The sequence below is a fragment of the Epinephelus lanceolatus genome, chromosome 18 (genome assembly GCF_041903045.1).
Source record: "Epinephelus lanceolatus isolate andai-2023 chromosome 18, ASM4190304v1, whole genome shotgun sequence".
NCBI classification, from domain to species: domain Eukaryota; kingdom Metazoa; phylum Chordata; class Actinopteri; order Perciformes; family Serranidae; genus Epinephelus; species Epinephelus lanceolatus.
The window spans coordinates 13,775,349-13,797,948 of record NC_135751.1 but is presented as its reverse complement, the minus strand read 5'-3'; the positions used below and the strand labels follow the sequence as shown (position 1 = coordinate 13,797,948).

Genomic DNA, 22,600 nt, shown 5'->3' with positions numbered 1-22,600 from the left:
GCTTAGCGTTCACAGAGAGACGTGACAGAGAGACGTGACAGATCGCCTCAGAGCACGTCCCCACTGCACAGCACTTCCACAACATGTCTGAAAACCAGCGGGGTCTCGTCTACCTGCTCACCGGAGGCTGCGGCTTCCTCGGCAGGCATCTGCTGCGGCTCCTGCTGGAGAAGGAGGACAAACTGGCGGAGGTCCGGGTGTTTGACAAGCACATAGATTCAAGTTTGAATGGACTCAGCACAGGTAAGACGACCTGAAGGTGTTGTTGCGACGCAGTTTCTGATAATTTAAAGATTTAGCTAATATCAGCGAAGCCAGTAACCCTTGAAAAACCCTTGCTCTCATTTATTTTCAGTCTTTATAACTGCATTCGCAATCTGTCGTTTCTGCTTGAAGATTGTCTGAAAATTCATAAAAGAGTATCTCTGTCATATTTTAGAAAACATCATTGGTTCTTGGCTTATTGAAACTTTTCTCTGTGTATGTTTCTGGTGTAAGGCCAGTTACCTCCAGTGTTCCTTTGCATGTTTTCTCCTTACATTTCCCTCTGATAGTCTATAGGATGTTTGACTGAAGTTAACTGTGACAGGATACTGATGAACCTACATATTATGGAGTTACCACATGGATTTCATTATTGGGTTATTCCCCTCTGAAAATGGTGCTGATGAGGGCAGGTTTAGCTATTTGGTCGTAGCCAGCAGGTAACAAACACATCAGCTATTTGAATGGATCACCAGGGTGTAAATCATTATGCAACATATAGGCCTAATAAATGGATTAGTTTTTTTAGTAGTGTAAGAGGAGATACTGGAAAGTTTGAGTACAGCTGAACATTGTGTCTCTCTATGGAAAAACTCCCAACATAATTTCCCTCACATGTTGAATGGTCACTGGGTCGATCTGCAGATGACAGCTGGGCTATGAATCCAGGATAGCCAACTTCCCTATATCCTGTGCCAGGATAATGATGTTATAACCTGTCATTGTGTGATTTGACGCGTCCTGTTCACGACCTATAGCCGTTTACAGTTACTGTCATCACTTTTGTATTACATAAATGTGGGATGTGTTGTAGTTGTGGTGTGCTGTGACCTGATGTGGGCTGCATGCTTTCTGCTTCTGTTTAGTCTTTTCTTCCTGGGAAAGAAACAAACTATTAAAATGAATCAAGGTCAAGGAGTGTTTTGCTGGTGAGAAGGCATGCTAGAAGCTACATGAAATATAGAAAGTTACATTCAACAACTGCTCTTTTAAAGCTTTGTCCCTTGTTAGCGTCAGGAATGCACTGAAAACACAAATGATGCCTCTATCCACAGTAGAATCTGCTTCGCTCAGCTTCCATTATTTATTGTCAGCCAGTGCTGAGGCATGCTGTTGTTAGATTGGGCCCCAAAAAGATCAGCTAACAGTAACAGGAGAGCTCAGTCTCACTAACACCCAGTGCAGGCCCCACAGAAAAGGATACGTTTAATTGTGTGTGTGGTTTTATCTGGTTGATATTTAGGCTGGCTTGAATTAGTGGAAACGTCTGTAATTAAAAGCTTCTCTGTAATTAGTAAAATTACAGACAGTCTAGATTGCGAACTTTAGAGTCTGAATAGCAACAGGATCTCTGACTGCATGTTCAAAGGTCTGGCCCCTTTCCATGTAAGCAAAACTCTTGTCTTTTCCTGTTATCTATCAGTGTTAAGTGTTGCAAGGACAGTGTGTGAGAGCAAAGTCAAGCCAACATTCATAAATGATAAGCATTGGTGCCTGAGTGAAAAACATCATGAAATCCCACAAGGAATTCATCCAGTGTGAGGGCAAGTTGGGTGTGGCCATGATATATACTGAAAGATAATTTAAATTTGTCATTTGGCAAAGAGTTAGCGATATTGTTTCTATCAAGGGAGCTGTTTGTCTTGTGTCTTGTGACGAAGTCCGGGAATGTGTCAGGTTTTTAATTACCTGGTAACCTTTCTTACTTGAAATAGAATTACATTTACAATGACAGAAAAGAGCTTGTGGAAAGATGATCCAGATAATCTGCAGTATGACACAAATAGTTGTTGCTGAAGAAAGGCAGTGTTTGTCTTATGCCAAACAAAAGAAAGTTATGTTATCCGTAAACAGAGTGAGGAATCTCTTGCCAGCCTTTGTTGGGTTCTTAGGAAAGCATCCCTGCTGCAGGACCAGACAGATAAAATGTCTTCCTGTTTCACCCACAGAGCAAACAAAGGTGGTGGTGATACAGGGGGACATCACAGACTACAGCAGTGTTCTGGAGGCCTCCCGAGGGGCCGATGTCGTCATCCACTCAGCCAGCTTGGTAGACGTTTGGCACAAAATCCCAGAGACACTCATCTTCTCTGTCAACGTCACAGGTGAGACTTCAAGGGAGTGGTGGTTCGTGTGATAACAGGGAAAAGGGATGGGGAGGAAGCGTCAGTGGGTGATTCAGTTTAATGAATGTTTTACTGTGAGAAACCAAAAAAACAGAGGAAACCCACACCCTCTCCTGTTTTGGATAGTTTTCAAGGACGTGACTTCATTCATGGTTTAAAAAATGTTGGCCATAATTATGTTGTACTGACTATTGAGACAATATTGGCCATTGTTAGCCAGGCATGTTGTATTGAACCAAACAAAATAACATAAACTGCTTTCTGTATAATACAATTCACTACAACAACTACAACACAAACAAATGGTATTGAAATACTGAAGAAATGATCACAGAGGTAGTTTAATTTATTTGCATCACTACATTTAGATTGTTTGGTTTACGGCTATTGAACTTTATGGTGATGTATTTAAAGGAAAAGGCTGCTGATAACATATCTAGGTATCAGCTGTCAGGTGTCAGCAAATCCAATGGAAAAACACAACCCCCAACAATGCATTAGCCCCATGAATGGATTATTCAACGGGCTTAGTGGGCACAGGCCTAGGGGCCCAGAGTGTAAGGGGGCCCCCAGGCCTTCAGCTACAAAATGTAATGTATCTTTCCCTATCTTGTATGGGCTATTTGAGTCACTGCTGCTGATGTTGTTTCAGCACACTGTATTATCCCCCCCTCTTAGACTTTTAATTGTATGTCTTGTACATTTTTTATGTCTTTTTTTACTTGCTGCAACACTAATTGCCCTACGGGGACACAAATAAAACTGAATCTGAATCTGAATCAATCAGGGAGAGACTAAAAATGACCACAAGGAGACACACAAAAACAACCCAAAAAAACAAAGATACACAACCCCCCCAAAGAGATACAAAACTACCACAAAAAGACTCAAAATGACCACAAAATTTCCACAAAGGGACACAACACAACTCAAAAGAGACACAAAACCACTACAAAGTCTGTGTGTTTTGCTCCTATGTTGAGGTGGTGGGGCCTTTTGCATGTCTGTGCCCAGGGGCCCATTGTCTCATAATCCGCCCATGATTAGTCCTTCTCTCAGGACTTTCTGATTTCCTCAGATTGTCTGTGGCCTTCAGTCCCATGCCCACCAGTTCCTACTTGAAATGTAAATCTTTAAAGAAAGGTCACAAATATATGCTTTCATTTAATAACATAAAGCCAAAACAATTTCCTATATTTCCTGAATATTGTTAGACTTATTCTTTAAAATGTGTACAGGAAATACTGTGACTTAATTGTACAAATTCATGGATCTTTGTGACAATGAGCTTTATGTGACTAAACTGGGAACATGGTGAGAGCATCATGATGTTTGTGGGTTGTGTTGAGGTTAAGGTCAATGTCTGGCCTTTAGTAGTCTGCAGTGATTCAGCAAATAGACAAAACACACTTTGTTGTGAGTCGTGGGCTTTTTAAACAGTTCCTCCCAAACAGGAGGACTTGTAAATTATTTATTCAGTTCTAGCAACTTGCTTGGAAACTGAATAAATAATTTACAAATATCCGTCTAGAGGTTGTTAATGGGTTGAAGTGCCAGAACATCATCAGCTAAATAGGGTTTAATTTTAAACTAATGTTATCAAACCGCCACAGAATTAAAGTCTGTGGTCTTGCATGAAGTCAAGGAACAGAGGGAGTGGTTTGATTCTGAAGGTCCAGTCTAGATTCCTCTGGCAGACAAATATGACAAGAATTCGATATTATTTCCCCTGTGTTTGTCTCAACAGGGTTTCATGTTAACTCCCTCTAATCCTGTCAGTAGTGGAGTTGAGAACATTATCTAGACTTTGGTTCCCAGTTAGAATTGATTTTACTGATGACGTAAGATGCCCTGTGCTTTCTGGCCTTCAGATTTAGTACATACCAGGGATTTTAACCCACTTGTGTGCCAGCATGTGGCCTCAGATCTTCACGCCCGCCACTCCTGAAAACAGATGTTTACTGAATTTGAACCATCAGAGCCTGCTAGACCAGTTTTATTTTTCAAATGTCTACTTAAGAAGCACTTTAATAAGGCCTTTTTATAGCTGCAAAGGCTGCAATTCAGTTGACGTATTGATTGATTATGTTAAATATATGTAATGCTTTTAGATAGGTGCTATATATTTCTGTATTTCTTAATTTTATTTCTGTAACAGTCAAGGCGATCTTACATTTTCTGTCATCTGGGTAACTTGGCTTCCTCTTTAAAGCGCATATTTTAGCACAGTCTCATCAGGAATTGTTTTGATCCTCTGGAAAACTGGAACAGATGCAACTGTGCAGCCTGTGGAGTGTGTCCTCTTCTCCTCTGCTCAGTCTACGACCAAAGGTCAAAGGCCTAAAAAAGTCTCACTATGGAAAACTAGAAAGACCTGAAAAGTATTAAATACAACAAAAAGAGGTCTTATTTCCTCCACTTTGCAATGGCCACTGCACGTCCACTGTTACATAACAAAAAACAGGTTTTAGAAAAACATGTTTGCTTTCTATCAGCTAAATATAACACATATGGATCTCATGGCTCTGTTGCATTATGTTCTGTTGACTCTGTACGTATGCATCCAATTATGATTTCAAGACTTTCATGCTCTTCCTGTTATTGCGTGATTTAAGTCTTTCAAAACTGGCTGACTGCAGCTTACTGAAGAAATCCAACTGTGTCAAAGTCATTCCTGTGGCTTTGGAGGATGGACAAGCTTTTGTGATACTCAGTAAATTCAGTCAACCTATTCTCCATCTCTTAAATGACTATATTTTCTCTCTTCTCAGGAACAGAGAATGTGATCAACGCATGTGTGGAGTGTGGCATCCAGTGCCTGATCTATACCAGCAGCATGGAAGTGATTGGGCCCAACATCAACGGAGACCACTTTGTCAGGTGAAGGTTTAAAAAATGTAATTCTGTGTTGACTCATTTCTAAGCTAAGAGTTATCCAGTGTGCACGTCCAAGTGTGTCCTCACTGGGAACACATGGGTGCACTTCATACTCTCAAGCTTTGGCTCTTACACATTTTTGCTTTGGCTCTTACACTCTCAAATTGCGCCATGGCTCTTTCAGTTACATTTCTGTGGTCGCTATCTTCTATCTTTTCTCTTATTATGTGTATCTTGAATGCACCATCATGGAAAACATAAGGCCTGTACAGAAAATATATGATCGGGTGGACACAAAAGTACACAACACACAGAATCTACTGCCCTAGTGGTATTTTCAAGGGTTTCTTTTAAAGTCCTCCAGATAGAATCTGGGATGAAAAGACATTGAACAAGAACTACCATCCACAGTTCTCTTTATCTTACTGTTACGCTATTACTCTCTGATGTTTTGCATGTGACTGTCTGGTTTTTCAGACGCACATTACGTAAGGCAGCTGTGCAGCCAGCAACATGTCTGCATCTTTAACTCAAAATGCACTTAACCACTTGTCAGGACATTTTAAAAAAATATTTTTGCGCAAGGATGCATGACAACCGCGACAAAAACAGCTGTGCAGTAAATGAAAACAGAGATGACAAACAAGAAGAGTTCATTCATCAGGAGTGAGTCAGAGCCACATGACTATTTGACACTGTCATTCTGTCTCCAGGCACTGTGCTTATTTAGTATAGGTACCGGAATAGTGTAAACATACACTGTGAGACTATTCCCAGCTGCCTTTTTTTTAGCTGTATGTCTATTTCTATGCATGTAAAAATTGTTGTGCGTTATTGTGTGTTACTGTAAGTACATCTATATCCTGGTGCAGAGGCATGATTAGAAAAAAATACATATATCTGTATATCTCTATCAAACATTAATGATGTTTCATGTGTCTGAATCTGAATCTGAAATCTGAAATTTGATTTTCAATGGGAGCCAACAGCTAAACACACTGAAAAATCTAAAATGCAAATGTAACTTTTGAAAGCCGGTTAGCAACAGAGGTGGGACCAAGTAGTTGTTTTGCAAGTTACAAGTAAGTCTCAAGTCTTCGCACTTAAGTCCCAAGTCAAGACAGACAAGTTCTAAGTCCTTGACTTTGGCCTTCACTTCCCAAACAAGTCATAATGCACCATTCACCAAGTGTAATGCTATGTTAACAACAGAGTAATCACATTAGCTAAGCAGTTGCTCGCTAGCTATGTTAATATTAGCCTAGGTTCTTTTAAACCAAAAGGCTCAAGTTCAAGTAAATACATGAGTCATTGGTATAAAAGTCCATGTTGACTTGCAAGCCTTTTTTCTTACTTTGTCAAGTTGAGTGCAAAGTCATTAGATTTTTAACTCATGTCCGACTCAAGTCCATGTCATGTGACTCGAGTCCACACCTCTGGTTAGCAGTATGGTAAATCAAAATATACATGATTAGTAGTAATTGTGATGTGGATCCTGAATGCTAAAGGCAGGAGATGGAAAAAATACTTGCAGTGGCAAACTCTGTCTTTCTGCTATTAGAGTGAATCCTAACATTCCTCCAGATGTGTGTGTGTTTGCACATTTCTGCCTGTGTGTGTGTGTGTGTGTGTGTGTGTGTGTGTGTGTGCACGCGCGTGTGCGTGTGTGTATATGTGTTTGTTCTTTGGGTTTGTACATATAGTTCATGGCTACAGCTGTAGCTCAGAACAAAATTTGGCAGTCTCTCTTTCAGAGGAGTCAGAGTAAAAGAATGAATCCTGGTCTGTTCTTGTTGGAAAGACTGACTGCTCATTTTTTCCTCTCTATCTCTCTCTCCCTCACTGTGTTTAAATCCTCTCTCCGTCTGTTCAGCCACATTCCTCTCACACATACTGAAAGGTCAAGAAAACATTACCTGCTTACTTTCTCCTAAGTCCTCCTCTGACCGTTTGACTCTTTGTCCACAGGGGAAATGAAGACACACCCTACCAAGTGAAGCACACTATGGCCTATCCTAAGAGCAAGGCAAAAGCAGAGAAAATCGTGCTTGAAGCTAATGGCACCAAGGTACTTTATGTCCAACAATACACATTTCATAAATAAATAGTTGTTGCTTCAAGTGGTTTCATTGAGGCAGATTTATTGAAAGCACATTTTAACTTTACAGACACACTTAGAAAACTAAAGAAGAAATAATAAAACCATAGTGATGCAATGGAATTGATAAAAGGTACTGATGTAGAATAAATGTTTTTATTGGCATCCAGATATGTGTATTATGTTTACTGCTGAACATTACTGAGTACTAAAATGCTGACTAGATTTTATACTGTATTGTCTTAGCTTAAGACTGGGTTACACAATCTGAAAGCTGTGGATGTTGTTTGCTGTTAAGCCTAGAAAAACTTTATGAGGAAATTTCTTGTGCAACTTTGCCACAAAATTCTAGATCATCCTCTTGTGGCTACCCCGTGGGGTCACTCCTGCTGTTTACTCTCAAAATCCACAAAAATTTACCCTCGGACTGCTCTGTGTATGTTTTTTTTTCTTGTACGCCTCCTGTCTGATTTCCCAACGCTGAAACCTGGTTTTGTCTCCCCTCCAGGTGAAGGGTGGGAAGTGTTTATACACATGCTCTTTGAGGCCGACGGGGATCTATGGCGAGGGGCACGAGCTAATTAAGGATTTCTACAAGCAAAGTGTACAAAGGGGAGGCTTGGTAATCGGGGGTGTCCCAGAAGACTCTGAACATGGACGGGTCTATGCAGGTAAAATTACTGTTTTTTAGTCATAATCACAACCTTAAAGACACGTCAGTGAACCAATGAAGCCTGAAAATCCCGAGCAGCCTCTGTTCTGTTTTTAACTCTGACAACCAAGGCGTGTAAACCAAGCTGCAAAGGAGAACCAGAGTAAAGAATAGCATGACCTATGCTAAACCAGGACCAAAGCAGAAGTGCAGTTGTACTGCAAAAGTACTTCCTCTGCATTTCACAGGAAGTGTCCTTATTTTGACTTAAGTTTTACAGTGCCACCAGTCATGATGCTCTCTTCAGCTGACTCCTCAACAGCTGCTCGTCAGTCAGTTAAAGGCACAAGCAAGATAACATCAAAAGACAGATTGTACAACATGATGAACTTGAACAATAAGGATAATTCAATCCAGATTTCTTGGTTGTGATAACAATAGCATGTGAATAGTACAGCACATCATAAATCTTCATGGTCATGTGAACATGTCATTCAATAAATCTCCTTCCACAAATAATGATGACATTTTTAGAACAGCTTCAACATGCCGGTTTCAGTGCTGATGAGTGGGGTTTTGTTATTCACTCATGGTATCAGCTGTTGCTTGTGACCGTATTAGTAACCACAACTCGTGTACATGAGAATGACTCACAGTCATCGAGTGTCACAGGATGACATTTGTAGAAATCGAGCAGATGCTGATGTGACAGAACTGGAACATGAGAAGGATCTACAGCTGATAAATGTCAAGGATGCAAGTTCACTATTAGAACATTAGACACTGTAGATGTTTTGTAATTGGTAGCATGAGCTCAGCTTACGTTATGGATGATGTCAGTGTAATGTGGTCACAGGTGTGAAGCAACCAAGCAATTTTTTCTCACGAGTTGTACTTGCATAGAATTTTGATGTAAGGGAAGTATTGTCTCTTTCACACCACTAGCTTTTATGTCACTAGTTAAAGATGCAGCATGTAAGATTTAGAGGCATCTATTGGTAGAATGGAATATAATAATCATAATTATGTTTTCATTAGTGTATAATCCCCTAAAACTAAGAATTACTGTGTTATCGTTATCTTAGAACGAGCCTTTCATATCTACATAGGGATATAGAGGGCTTCTTATGTTTTTCAATGAGGGCTTTTCAATGACTGTATATAAAGATGGACAACGCATCTCCACTTCCTCCCGCTGTACAAAAATAAAGCCAAAATGTCCTATGGCTGCTGACATCCTGTGCTGATGACGTAATTTGGAGCCAGAGTCTGCACAGTAGCCATCTCTGAGTTCCCACTGCCCGACCAATTGCAAAAAGCACCGCTGACTGTGAGCACATACAGCTGTTAGTCATGACGCCAAACCCCCTTTTTATAGCATCAAATAACTAATTAAACATCAACGTGATAAGGCCTGTACTGCAGCCAGCCACCAGGGGGCAATTGAGATGTTTTGGCTTCACTTTTAGGGAGTTGTTATGTCATCCATCTTTATGGCACAATCTATGATTCTACATCACGCTTGGAAAGGGAGGGGTGAGAGGAGGCGTATTCAGTTGGTTGCAATCTGCCATCTCATCGCTAGATGCCACTAAATCCTACACAGTGCGTCTTTCAAGTGAAGATTATGATTTTATATTCAGCTTTGATTAATGGCATAAAACACTGGTGTTGTTGGGTAAACCTCCAAGTTGATAACTAACATATAGCAGGTACATGCTCATACATCAATAATGTGGCCGTGACAGGATTAATTCAGTCTCTTAAACTAATAAAGTATTTGGTGTCAGCCATAAATTTAGTTTCTAATAGCAAATGTTATTTTTAAGAACTCTATAAAACACAAGTTCCAATGAAGGCGATGAAAGTGTTTGTAAAAAGACATGTAAGGCTGTAAAGTAACAGGTGAAATTGAGGATCAATCTTCATACTGACATCATCATCATCAAGATAAATGTTTTGAGTGTGAGTTACATCATTCAGTGTGGTAATCCCCCACTTCTTGTGTTTCTAGGCAATGTGGCGTGGATGCATATACTTGCAGCCCAAGCCCTGAGAGAGCGTCCGCAGACAGTTGGAGGTGAAGCTTTCTTCTGCTATGATGACTCACCCTACAAGAACTACGAGGATTTCAACATGCAGTTCCTCTCAACATTTAAGTTCCGAAGGGTCCGCATGCCCTCACTGGTGATCTGGTTCCTCGCCATGTTTAATGATGTGCTTCGCTGGATACTGAGCCCCTTGTACAACTACACTCCGTTGCTCAACAGTTACACCTTGGCCATAGCTAGTACCTCCTTCACTGTCAGCACAGACAAAGCCCAGCGCCACTTCCAGTACCGCCCTCTGTACGACTGGGAACAATGCCGAGCCCGCACACAGAAATGGGTTGACACATTCCCTCTGGAAGACCCCAAAAACTCCTAATGTGACTACTGCAACAGGCATCAGAAGCTGCTAAACACACACGCAGGACTCCAGATACACAGTGTGTGGACTAACCTGCTGTTAAGTGACAGTAAAACAATGAAAAACAAACTGTTTTACAGTATTAAAAAGATTCATTGTTGTATCTGTTTAAGTCTTAGTATTTTTGCTCACTTATAAAGGAAACATAATGACAACATTTGTTCAGGTGGAGCACATTAGTTAATTTAGTGCCATTTAAGAATGATTTATTATTGAATTCCATTGATATCAGCTCATGTGGTACAGTAGCCAGGGGATCGTTGTTTTTTTAAGAATGTACTGTAGAATTTAGATAATAAATGTCTACATCGGAGATTTTCTAACATCAGTATTTGTAGTTATGTAAATTATGACAAATGTAAACGCAATTTACAAGCATTTACTGGACTTTATATTGACATATTGTAGTAATATATATTGCCGATAGCAATGTTTTATGTTGCATAATTTAAATATTTTTACAATTATATTGTCGATGAAATGTATCACATTTGTTATCTTTTTGTAATTTTTAATAAAGATTATTTAATATATTTTAACCTGGCTTTTTTGTTGTGATTTTGCACTTGATTCACATTAGAGACTGCATTTTCTTTCCATAACTAATGTCATTTATATATTTTATGATGATATACAGTGCACCTCATAATGGAAGTCTGCACAGCCTGGAGACCTGATTCATGATTTTAAGTCATTGGTTTCATTCCAGTGTGTGTCCTCACCATATCCTCATGGCTAATGGTAGTTCTCCGCCTCTGGATTTCTATGGAGACGATAAACTTTGTTTACCCACAGTGCTAAGGGCCCACTCTCTCCCTAAACTCTTGTGGAAACTTGTTGTCAGACTATGACAACCAGCTGGATAGCATTTGTACAAGCAAGACAAAGTATATGGGAGTTCCCTTGTAGAATATCTTTGACACTGTTACAACATTTCTGGGTGTCCCCCATTCCTGTGGTTTGCCATGGCAATCCTCACAACAATCACATGCATACTAGTGTGAAATGAAAAGTAGAGAATGACTCATAATCCCCACAAAGAACTCCTGATGGCTTCCCCCAAACAAAGCAACACAACTTGAAAGTACCACTGATTTGCCTTCCAACATATGCCTACAGTATAATGTTGAATACTGCATAATATGATAGATATGGTTGGTCTGATACAAACAATTATCAAACAACTGTAAGCATGCCTGCGTGTGTTTAATAAATATACTTTGGAGGAGCAACCAACTCTGAAGCTTCAAGGTTGCTTGTAATTAAACCGATTGCGCCATCTACTGGTGTAACGACAACATATCAACTAAGTAAAACACTTCGGAATGACTAATAATTTGATAATAATTTCCAGATCATTGACCATATCTTTAAAGACTAGCGTTATTATTGTAAATGTGATGATTGGTTTCCTGGCATTTTTTTTTATCTATAAATGTACATTTAGCAACAAGCACCTTATTTTGTTGTTTTCCTGAAGGATGTTGAGCAACATGTGAAACTACTTTCTAATTCGACTGACAAAAAGATTATCAAGACACTCAATATTTGTATGTTTTGTATTTTTGTCTAATATGATATACCCCTGGCTCTTTTCTTATTGGTATGTATATTATCCTTTGCATATAGAATCTGCCTTATGTTCCTTGGTTTAATTAAATAAAACTTAATAAATAAAAAGAAAAGGAAAATCTTAGTTTTTATAAATAGGGTGTATTTATTTACCCTCACATTATTAATTTAACTTGGGAATTATTTGTTCTTCTCTCCTTTTTACTAACTTCTTGGTTATTGATTTCTTATTTTAAAAAGTACGTTAAGAGTGCTTTACAAATAACCCTATTTGATTAAAAAATAATTTAAAAAAACACTTATGCCAAGAAGCATTGATGTTTAATGCAGTAGGCCTATAATGTACAATATACTTTTTCTGCTGTGTAAGGGAGGCTCCTGTGCGTGTGCGTGCGTGTTCCCGACGACAATGACGAGAACACGCACGTAGCTGTCAGTAGGAAATGCAGGCTGCTGGTGTTGGACGTACCTCTGCCGCTGTGCTTGGATAAATGAAACAAAGAAAGTCCTTTTTGTTTCGGAATGATAACTATCACTAAGAGGGTTGCTCGAATCTGGCAAGAGTGGTCGCAGTGAGCCCACATGTGTAGCGGAGGTAACCGAAACATTCAGCTAGCAAGCTAGGCTAACAGAAACAGAACACTATCGGCGCTAATGCTAATTAGGCTAAAATAAGCTAACTTGGCTAGCTGGTAACTTGGCTAGCTAGCTCGCCGATTGTGGGACGTTTGCTCTTCCAGGTCCTCAGCCTGTTCAGCGGTTCCTGTCCCGGTCTCGCTCTTTCGTGTTGTCATTTCACGGAGGAGGTTGCGGAACCGGAGCTGTGGCGGGGGCGTCGTACGGATAGGAACCCCCTGGCTCTCCAGGCGGACGGATCACGGTGACACGCCGGTCGTGGGTGAGTTAAGCAGCGGAGCTGAAGTTGTAGTTGACCGGGGCAGCGGGATGAACAAGGCCGTGGACGCTGTACGGCCAGGGCCTGGCAGGCAGGGAGGGTGTTGACTATTAGCCATTAGAGAACCGTTGCTCCTGTGTGATGAATCGGGAAGTTGAGTCGCTTCGAGAGAGGCCTCTAGAGAGGATATGACAACAAAGTGGCTGGTGTTATAAGCGGCTAGCATGTAACCATAGCTGTCTGGAACAACCACTACAAACGTTAACCTGCTTCATCAGCAAAATACAAGATCACTGTGATTGTCGGGGGCGCTTTGTTGATAACGTTAGTTACATGTCATTGCACTATTACATCACTACCAAAAAGCAATTTATGCAGCTAGACTGTCAACAGAAATGTTTTTGTCAGCCTGGCTAGCCCGCTCATGAAGTGAAATTGTGTTAAAGCGGGGTATTATAATTGTTGTAAATGTAATAATTTTGTAAAATCATTTTTACTTTGTGATACAGGCGCTTGTGTAGCAAAAGAGTAAATATAGCTCGAGACATTTATGGCTGCAAGCATTACTATGTACAGTAATGATATACCAAAATGTCACATTTTGAGTTGCAAGTAATTCAAAACACATAACATTCAGTAAATACTAACTGTAACCAATTAAGGCTGAAAGTGGATTGGTGTTATAAGGTGGTGTATGTTTGCACAGTCTCCCAAGAATTTCCATGATTTATAAATATGGTTCACTGCTTTTTCAATCCAATTATCTCATCAAGTTTTAAGAAGATGAACTCTTTGCTCGTGCTTTATAGCAAATGGCTGTAAGTCTGTTTATTCATAGACAATATTAGTCATCTTTTGCCTCAGGTGTTGACCCTCAAACTTGACAGAGTTGCAACTCTATCCACTATTAAAGACACTATTTATGATCCAAGCTGCAGATTTTATTTCAGACAATTGTTATGACTGAACTGATAGCTGCTTTTTTTTTTTGGCAAAATAGACTCAGCTCCATCATTTTCTCTCTGTTTGTAAAGGAGAGATCAGATTGGAACCATGGCTGAACTCTCGACCTTAACCCCATCACCACCTGCATTGGGTGATCCTCATGCAGCTCCATCCATCCCTCCGTCCTCGTCAGCACTCCCTGCTACCAACAGCCCTGCTCCAGAGTCTATCAGGGAGATGCCTACACCCAAGTCTTCCCTCTACAATGACAAAGCTTTAACTGGAAACACTCCTACAGCACAGTCAGGGAGTTCACCTGTGACATCCCACCCACCTTTGAGTCCTCCCAAACTCACTGCTGAGACACCCCTTACATTATTGGTACACGAGGTTGCTCCTCTGAGAGAGGAATCAGCAGGGAAAGATACAGAGACTGGAGCTAATGTTGTTAAGCAGGAAGCAATGACCAGTGACACACCAGCTGCAGAGCTCTTGAATACTGAAACAGAGAGTCCAGCACTGTCAAGTAAGCCATCAGCTCAGAGTGAAGTGCAACAGGCATCCCCCTCTCCTGATCTCAATCCTGGTCCTAATCTCTACCCCAATGTGCACGTCACCCACAATCCAAATCCTGTCATGGATGATGGTCAGTTTACAGCGGGCCAACCCCAGATCAATACAGCTTCCATTCCCATGCCTGCTCCGCCAGCTACCGCAGATTCGGCAGCAACAGCTGAAGAGGAGAAACCTCAGCCACTTCAACAAGCACAAACCCCTCAAAGTCAGCCTCCTCCTCTCTCCCCAAAACCTGACACTCCCAGTGACGTAAAGAAAGCAGAACTGCCCAGCACCCCCACCAGAGCTGAACACCCCAGCCCTACTGTCCCACTGATCCACGAGCCAGCTTCTGCCCTCCCGCTACCCAACCCCAACCCACGGCCAGCTCCTGACACCCTTAGCTACCTAGAGTCAGCCAGCCTGATGTCGGGGACATTGGAGTCTCTATCTGGGCTTGGAGAGGATGGTAGCTCTGTGGGCTCAGACTCAGAGATCAATGGCATGGCTGTCAGACGCACTGATAAATATGGCTTCCTTGGTGGGAATCAGTACAGTGAAAGCGGGTAAGTATTAGAACATTAATTAATTAGTCACAACCCCCGTCCACTGTGCAAAATATTGATCACTGTGTGATTTCATTATGTCTACCATATAGATCTAAGATATTCTGAACTTAAAGATGCATATTCAGTACGGCGGTTGAATGAGGGAAAATAGACACTTCTCTTTTTTTAAGGTTCCATGCAGACAGCTCAATATTTGTAATTTGAGACATCATTAGATTATGGCCAGAGAATTGGCTTATACAGATAAATGTAAATCCTGCCTATCTTCCTTTTAATCGGTCACTTTGCCCTCCCTGAACATCTTATTCACTCTGTCATCCATCTGCCCCAAAGAGATAGTCCTCTTTTCTCAGTTTGACCCTCTCTTTTCTTTCTTCCTCTTCTTCTCTGCTGCTCTAAACATATCCATCCATCCTTTATCTCCCCTTGGTCTGACTCAGATAATGCTGACAGCGTTTCTGTGACTCAATATGTACTGACTGTGTGTCTCTGTGGTATCACCTCTCATGCCCATCTGCGCTCTTCCTCTCTTTTCTGTCAGATTTGCTTCTACTTTTCTGACAAGCTAATTGCTCTTCCACTGTTGAATAATTAAGAATGTATTGATTTACAATCAGTAGAGGCAGTGCATTCTGGTGAATTAGCATGTTCTGTATTTGAGCAATACAGCGTAATGTTGTGCAAATAAATGTGAGAGAGAAAGTGAGGTAATTTATTTGTGCCATTAGATTAGAGTTACAAACTTCTAAACATATCTGAGTGTGAAAAGAAAAAGAGCACTTCCCAGTTCTGTCAATGATGGAGTCATCTTATATTACTCACTTTTACAGTGAAAAGGAAGTTCGAGTTGAAGTCGCCAGGCAGAGGGAGGTAAAATGGCTCGACATGTTCCACCACTGGGATAAATGGGTCAAACATCGCTTCCAGAAGGTATGAATGTCAGCCTTTCAGATGTGTTTGGATGTGTTTTAGATGTACTTGGACTGGTAATACCTGGCATAATGCCAAAGTTAAATTACCCCATGTGTCTTTTTGTGCCTTTTAGGTGAAGTTGCGCTGCAGGAAGGGGATTCCATCTTCTCTCAGAGCCAAAGCCTGGCAGCTGCTGTCCAACAGCCAAGAGCTGCTAGAAGCAAACCATGGAAAATTTGAGGTATCCCCGTGACCGCGTTGTCTTTTTTTAAACTTCATTTTTTAAATAACATTTTAAAATTTAAGAAAGAGGCTAAAAGGTATAAGAAAAACATGCGGGTCAGGATGCCGTCATCAATTCACACAGACCAATATGCAAGTACAGTTCATCACACACAGTCAGGCCCCCTTGTATTTGAGACAAAAAGGGGAAAAGAGGAAAAATGTTAAAAACAAAATGCAAGAGAATTTTGTGAGAGTAACAATCCCTTTTTAGTCACTATCGTTTACCCTTGCCTTTCTGTAGTCTAAAAACTTCTAGTGTATAATAATACACTGTACATACATACATACATCATACAAATGTGTGTGGATGTGTGTATCTTTGTGGGGGATTTTTACTGACATTTTTCAAAGTAAAAGCCCCCAGTGATTGAATATAAACTGGGTGGACTCAGAGACAGTGAGTTGGGCCTAGCTCATCCAACTGAATTTGTGTGAAAAGAGGGGGCAACTCTTCAGCATTTTTTTTTTTTTTTTTTTTTTGCAGGGCAGTACATAGTTCAAAAATTACCTCTGCCATACACAAATATAGACATCTGCTTACTGGTAGGCACACTGAAGCCCCAGACCTTTAACAGAAGCTCAGAGGACAACCACAGTAGTCTATTTAACAGACTTAAATTGAACTAAATTAGGCGTGTATGAAATGATGATAAGGAAGTGGCCACTGTGGGACCAATAAAGGATTCTTATTTTATCTTAACATAGTTTTGTTTCCACTTCTGGCATTTTATTTAACATTTTTGCATCTTCAGTAATGCTTTGCAGCTCTCAGCTCAGTTCATGTGTCTGATATCAGTAGAAAATAATTTCTTTTCCAGCTGTTTCAGGCAATTCATTTCAGGTTCCAGCTTTTACAGTATAACAGTTAAGCTCTCAGCTTTTTTAGCAATGTATTTCAACTCTTCGGTTCTTAAGGTAATACAGTTCTGCCACTTTTACATTGTTCAGCTTTCAGTTTTTCAGCAGCTTTCAGATTTTTCAGGCATTTTGTTTCATATTTCTGCATTTTCAGCAGTGATGTGAGATTCAGCTCAGCTTTAGCATTCTGCAATTATGTACTTGTACCATGCAGTGCATCTGTGTGGAAGCATCTGCATTTGTTACATTTCTCTACTCATTTATTTAGGTTTTTCTTTTAATTTGTCACCTGTCTGTGTGTGATGTTGACGATGTTTTAATTATAGCGAAGAAGCCACAGTACTTTGACTGATTAGCTCAAAGTGTGGACCACTGTAATGGGAATTTGTGGCTGAGTAGGGCAATTCCAACTCCGGGGGTGCTGAAGGGGCGCAGGCGCAGACCTAGTGGGCCGTAAGCGTCTTATCAGGACCGGTAATCCTGCCTGCCTTGCCTCCTCTGTGTCCACGCCGGAGGGGGGTCTGGCCTTGGCCGGGCCTGGGTCTCAGCAGTCTGCTTAGTGTTGTTTGTGTTGTCTTAAGAAGACTCTCAGATGTGGTTTTATATAGGACTTTGCAGTCTAATCCACTTTGATGGCTAATTTAGAGACCGACTCCAGGAGCTAATGAGAACTTTTCTGAAACTTGTATCTATGTTTTTTTAACTGCAGGAGCTGGAGAGAGAGCAGGGAGAGGCTAAATGGCTGGACATTATAGAGAAGGATCTCCACAGACAGTTCCCCTTCCATGAGATGTTTGCTGCTCGTGGTGGCCATGGGTAAAAAAACAAAACAAGCACACACAACCTCATTCTGTTTTACATCAGAATAAACACACATGATTGATTAGAGTAAAACCTGCACACTGACTGCAATCCTTAAATTTTATGTAACCATGGACAAACAATGTTTGATCCATGGTGGATCTTTATGAGGTCAGTGTCTTGTCAAATTGATTTGTAACAGCCTGGCAATTGTACCAATGTGCATATATCTGTCAGTAAATAAACATATTCCCATGGGAAAAGTGGAGCTGGAGTAACAGATTACAGGATACAACCAAGAAAATTGTGTAAATTCGATAGAACAATGAACAATGAATAATTCCATCAATTTGATATAGAAAATGATAACAATAGAGGATATTTATGCAATATATATATAATCATGGTATGTTTTAAAAATTTAATCATATGTTTTCGTTTAGAAGATAACTGATTGAAATGAGTGTCAATTTTTTTTTTTATTTCAAAGTGTTTTCAGAGGCACTTGTCTGCATTCTGTTTCTCCCCTGGATACCCATTAGTTTGATTTGCATGGTTCCCTTAATGAGTCAACAGGAGGAGCATGAACTGCTGAAGCGTTTTGGTGGATTTGGCCACCAGATAATTTGTTGTTTGTTCCTGCAGGCAACAGGATCTGTACCGTATCCTGAAGGCCTACACCATCTACAAGCCTGACGAGGGCTACTGCCAGGCCCAGGCTCCAGTGGCTGCAGTGCTGCTCATGCACATGCCTGCTGAGGTGAGGGCATGAGACTTTGGGGTACTTGTTCTCATTCGAGGGTGTATGAAAAATGCTTCATCAGTGTCAGTTCTGTAATGATTACTTAACAGAAGAAGTATTTTAATAATCCATTACTGGGGAAATTCAGTTTATTACAGTCTATTGTTATTACTTCTTGTTATAATTTCCAACTTGATATCAACCCCAGCTTTGTTCGCTTGGCGTTTCACCTTGCTGTATTTGCATTTTTTGCCACGATGTGTGCAATTTTTGTGGCTTCCTCTTGGATGTGTGCTGCTCATGGTCTGGCAGCTGGCTGCTACCTCTTTATAAAATCCAACCTCACCTGCGCAATATGCCCAGGAATGTCTCAAACACAGAAAATAAAAAAATAGAGGCAGAGGGTAGAATCTCTGCCGATAAATACACCGTCACACACTTATGTATGAGTCTGTACATTGTTTTTAGGAAAACCCTGCATAGTATACCTTTAAGCATGATTTTTCTATCTGTTTATCCCTCCTCACTGGACACATTCGTCAAGAGAGAGCTCATAAGAAAGCTCGAGTGGGCGTGCAAAAAAGCGAAACAAAGTACAAAATTAAAAATAGTAGCAGACTGCAGACTGGTGACACTGCTGAAACTTTGTTGACCAGACAAGATGTCCTGCAAATATCAAGCGTGTGTGATACAGACAGTACTCCAGTTACAATTGCTTTGCTCAGTAAAAGCGGGGGCTGACCTTTTTACAACAAGGTGACCACACCGATCTGCCTAATCTGTATTTTGACAGTTTAAAACCTGAGTTCAGTCAGTCCCATTTATAAATGGTCGTATGCAGAATGTCAGTGTGAGGGTGTTTTGTTGTGATGTGGTGATAGTCAAGTAGCAGTGTGTGTTATTTTCTAATAGCACTGGGACAGTGAGTGTCGTTGAGGTCCGATAGAAGAAAAGAAAGTGTGTTCTTATCTTGCGAAGTGTTGTCACAGTTTCAATTGCAGACGCTTTGTGTTTAACAGAAGGGCGCAAAGGCTGTGTATATAATTGTTTTTTATATATTATATTACCACATCACATAATGCAGGCTTGCCATCAGTTACACACAGTAGATACAGAAAGAAGGAAGCATGAGAAGATTTGATGAATCAATAATGTGTGCATTGTTCTATTTTTAAAAGAGCCCAAAAAAGAATTGGGAAACAAAGTGATGTAATTGTTTTTCAACTCACAACTTTCTGAAAACTCTTTAGCCTCATTTGCAGTTGACTGGCAGCCTCAACTTATATATTTTTTTCTGTTTCACAGCAAGCTTTTTGGTGCCTCGTACAGATATGCGAGAAGTACCTTCCTGGCTACTACAGCGCTGGACTGGTGAGTGAATGAAACAAGGCTTTTGTCAGACCTTCGTGTCAGTTTTCACAGCTTTACTGACTCATCACTTCTGTCTTCTAGGAAGCAATCCAGCTGGATGGTGAGATCTTCTTTTCCCTGTTACGGCGTACATGTCCAATGGCGTACCGTCATCTTAAGAAGTTCAAGATTGACCCGATTCTCTACATGACTGAGTGGTTCATGTGCATCTTCTCACGCACCTTACCATGGGCCAGTGTACTGCGTGTATGGGACATGTTCTTCTGTGAAGGTAACGTTCATATCCACCAGCCCTTAGCGCTTCTCTCTGTTTATAACTTAATTGTTTACCTACGTTTACCTCGAGTTGGTGTTGAATTACAATGATCTCATAAGAAATCGGAAACATTTTTTCCGTCATAAATTGATTGAATCGGAAACTTTTCTGCAGTTTTAAAGGGACAGTTCACCCCAAAATCAGAAATGCACCTGTACCTGTAGTGCTGTTAATCAATTTTGATTGTTTTCATGAGAGTTGCTGAAGGTTGGAGATATTGGCTGCCTTCTGTCGCATATAATGGAACTAGATGGCACTTGGTTTTTGGTGCTCAAAGCATTTGACAAACTCAACAGAAATGTCTCTTTCCAAGAATCATGACCTGGTTATGCAAGATAATCCACATACCTTGTTGTGAGCAATTTCATGTAGGAACTTTTTTCTTCCTACCAAACTAAACCCACCACTGTATCACAGCATAGAAGGAGGCATGCATCTACTCACAAACGAGAGGCATGTGTTTGCGACAGCACCAGGTGTAAACATTAATGGCGTCCTCCTCACCTGAGCTGTAATGTTAGCTCGCTCATAGTTGCTAGCTGAAATAAATAAATAATATGTAGTCCTGATTTTAGGGTGAACTGTCCCTTTAAGTATTTCTTGAATTCAGTTTTATTTTTGGCCTGTAGTTTAACAGAAAAACTGATTTGCGTCTCTGATCGTAGGAGTGAAGATAGTTTTTCGTGTGGGCCTGGTTCTCCTGAAACAGATGCTCGGCTCAGTGGATAAACTTCGGGAACTACAAGGCATGTATGAAACCATGGAACGTTTAAGGAACATCTCACCTGACACTATCAGAGAAGACATATTGGTACAGGAGGTAGGTCTCTTTCTCTCAGCTTCATAAACAAAACCTGCTTCTGTTTTTAGTCAGGACACGAGTTATGAGTCACTTTGTCCTGTAGTACCCAGCCCAGTAATCTTCACTTCCTCTGTCTGTCTCGTTCTTGTCTGATGTGTCGTCCAGATTATCACGCTCCCGGTGACGGAGTCGCTCATAGAGAGGGAGTGCAGCATCCAGGTGAGGAAGTGGAGGGAGTCTAGAGGGGAGCTGACACACCAGCCAGGCCGCCGCCTCCATGGCACCAGGGCCATCTACGAGCACAAACGCCGTGCCGCCTCCATCAGCTCCGGCGGCAGCTTCTCTTTCCTGGGAAGCCCAGTCCCTCCGCCAGGACCCCTCAGGGCCTCTTCCAGCCTCCTCTCACTCCCTGGCTTCCGTAGGTCCAAGAATCCTTTCCACTCCCAAACCAAGAAGGGCTCCTTCTCAGGGCCATCAGGATTCGAAGGCCCACCGCTTCAGTCTCGGCCTTCAGTAACATCAAGCCCAGAACAAGGCCCCAGCCATAAACCCCCCATTCCTCCAGGGGCAGGTCAGAGGGCACAGGCACCCCACATTCAGAGCCCCTTAGTCGGGGGTGCAGCCGGCTCATCACGTGGGGCTGCTCAGGCCTCAGACGACACCTCAGCACAGGGCCAGCCTGCTGCTGCGGCCTCAACGCAAAGCACAGCACCACCACCCAGCACCCTGTCCCCCTCTCCTAAGGTCGTCTCAGAGCAAATTACTCATACTATCCCCTCTCCTACAGCAAACAACGCCCCTCTGCCACTAATTTCAGATTCAAAAAAAGAAGCGGCGCCCGCAGCCGATGTCACAACTGGAGAGGAAGAAGTAAAGAAGAAGAAGAAGAGCAAAGAAGACAAGAAGAAGGAAAAGGAAGACGAGAAGAAGAAAATGAAGGAAAAGAAAGAAAAGGAAAAGGCTGAAAAAGAGAGGCTCAGGAAGGAGAAGGAGAGGCTAGAAAAAGAGAAGAAGAAAGGGGGGAAGAAAAAGGACAAAGGGGGAGGAGAAGCTGAGGACAAAAATGGAGCTGCAGCAGCAAGAGATTCGGCCTAGTTTCCCACCCTGTCATTCCAGGATAATGAAAAGGGACACTGAACAAAAAAAGGTCAGGGGAACAAAAGACCCCCAGAAACAGAAGAGTGATTAATAAAAAAAATGGGATGGCTTCCTGTATAATGCATCATTTCAAAGACTTAATGTAGTCCCAGGACTATGGTGGAGAAAACTGGATCATGGTTTTAATAGCACCTCGGGGGGCTTTTAGCCCTTTGCGCAATGCTTTCCTTTTTCACCGAGTTTTAGTATGATGGGACAAATTTCCTTTTACAACTGGAGCACGGACTGTGAATCTGAACGCAGTCATTATCTTTTAGTTTTTTAAATTCTTTTTGTCTTTTTTTTTTTTTTAAGTCAGATTGAAGGCAGTGGTTAGAAAAACTCGAGGGACTG

General features: G+C 41.3%; 2 protein-coding genes across 3 annotated transcripts; both read left to right on the top strand.

Moving 5' to 3' along the window:
* On the top strand, positions 1-11,025 carry hsd3b7 (hydroxy-delta-5-steroid dehydrogenase, 3 beta- and steroid delta-isomerase). The gene is made up of 6 exons (XM_033643857.2): positions 1-243; positions 2,214-2,369; positions 5,162-5,270; positions 7,236-7,335; positions 7,874-8,036; positions 10,032-11,025. Exons 1-6 carry the CDS (start codon positions 84-86, stop codon positions 10,442-10,444), a joined length of 1,101 nt encoding a protein of 366 aa, XP_033499748.1. The 5' UTR covers positions 1-83; the 3' UTR covers positions 10,445-11,025.
* A 1,468-nt stretch (positions 11,026-12,493) lies between these two features.
* On the top strand, positions 12,494-22,227 carry tbc1d10b (TBC1 domain family, member 10b). Of its 2 annotated transcripts, none has more exons than XM_033645079.2 (10): positions 12,494-12,956; positions 13,988-15,019; positions 15,853-15,952; positions 16,068-16,175; positions 17,787-17,893; positions 18,524-18,638; positions 19,926-19,991; positions 20,073-20,262; positions 20,973-21,127; positions 21,275-22,227. In XM_033645079.2, exons 2-10 carry the CDS (start codon positions 14,007-14,009, stop codon positions 22,202-22,204), a joined length of 2,784 nt encoding a protein of 927 aa, XP_033500970.1. In that variant the 5' UTR covers positions 12,494-12,956; positions 13,988-14,006; the 3' UTR covers positions 22,205-22,227. The 2 variants fall into 2 exon arrangements, with proteins under 2 accessions (XP_033500970.1, XP_033500971.1); XM_033645080.2 differs by having other exon boundaries at positions 12,521-12,653.
* The last annotated feature ends 373 nt before the right edge of the window (positions 22,228-22,600 follow it).

Excerpts from the sequence above, each read along its gene's own strand:
- hsd3b7 (XM_033643857.2), top strand. The coding sequence starts at position 84 with ATGTCTGAAAACCAGCGGGGTCTCGTCTACCTGCTCACCGGAGGCTGC. Across the intron at positions 7,336-7,873 it reads TTGAAGCTAATGGCACCAAG|GTGAAGGGTGGGAAGTGTTT; the intron begins GTACTTTATGTC and ends TCTCCCCTCCAG. Across the intron at positions 8,037-10,031 it reads ACATGGACGGGTCTATGCAG|GCAATGTGGCGTGGATGCAT; the intron begins GTAAAATTACTG and ends TTGTGTTTCTAG.
- tbc1d10b (XM_033645079.2), top strand. The coding sequence starts at position 14,007 with ATGGCTGAACTCTCGACCTTAACCCCATCACCACCTGCATTGGGTGAT. Across the intron at positions 15,020-15,852 it reads AATCAGTACAGTGAAAGCGG|TGAAAAGGAAGTTCGAGTTG; the intron begins GTAAGTATTAGA and ends TCACTTTTACAG. Across the intron at positions 21,128-21,274 it reads AAGACATATTGGTACAGGAG|ATTATCACGCTCCCGGTGAC; the intron begins GTAGGTCTCTTT and ends TGTGTCGTCCAG.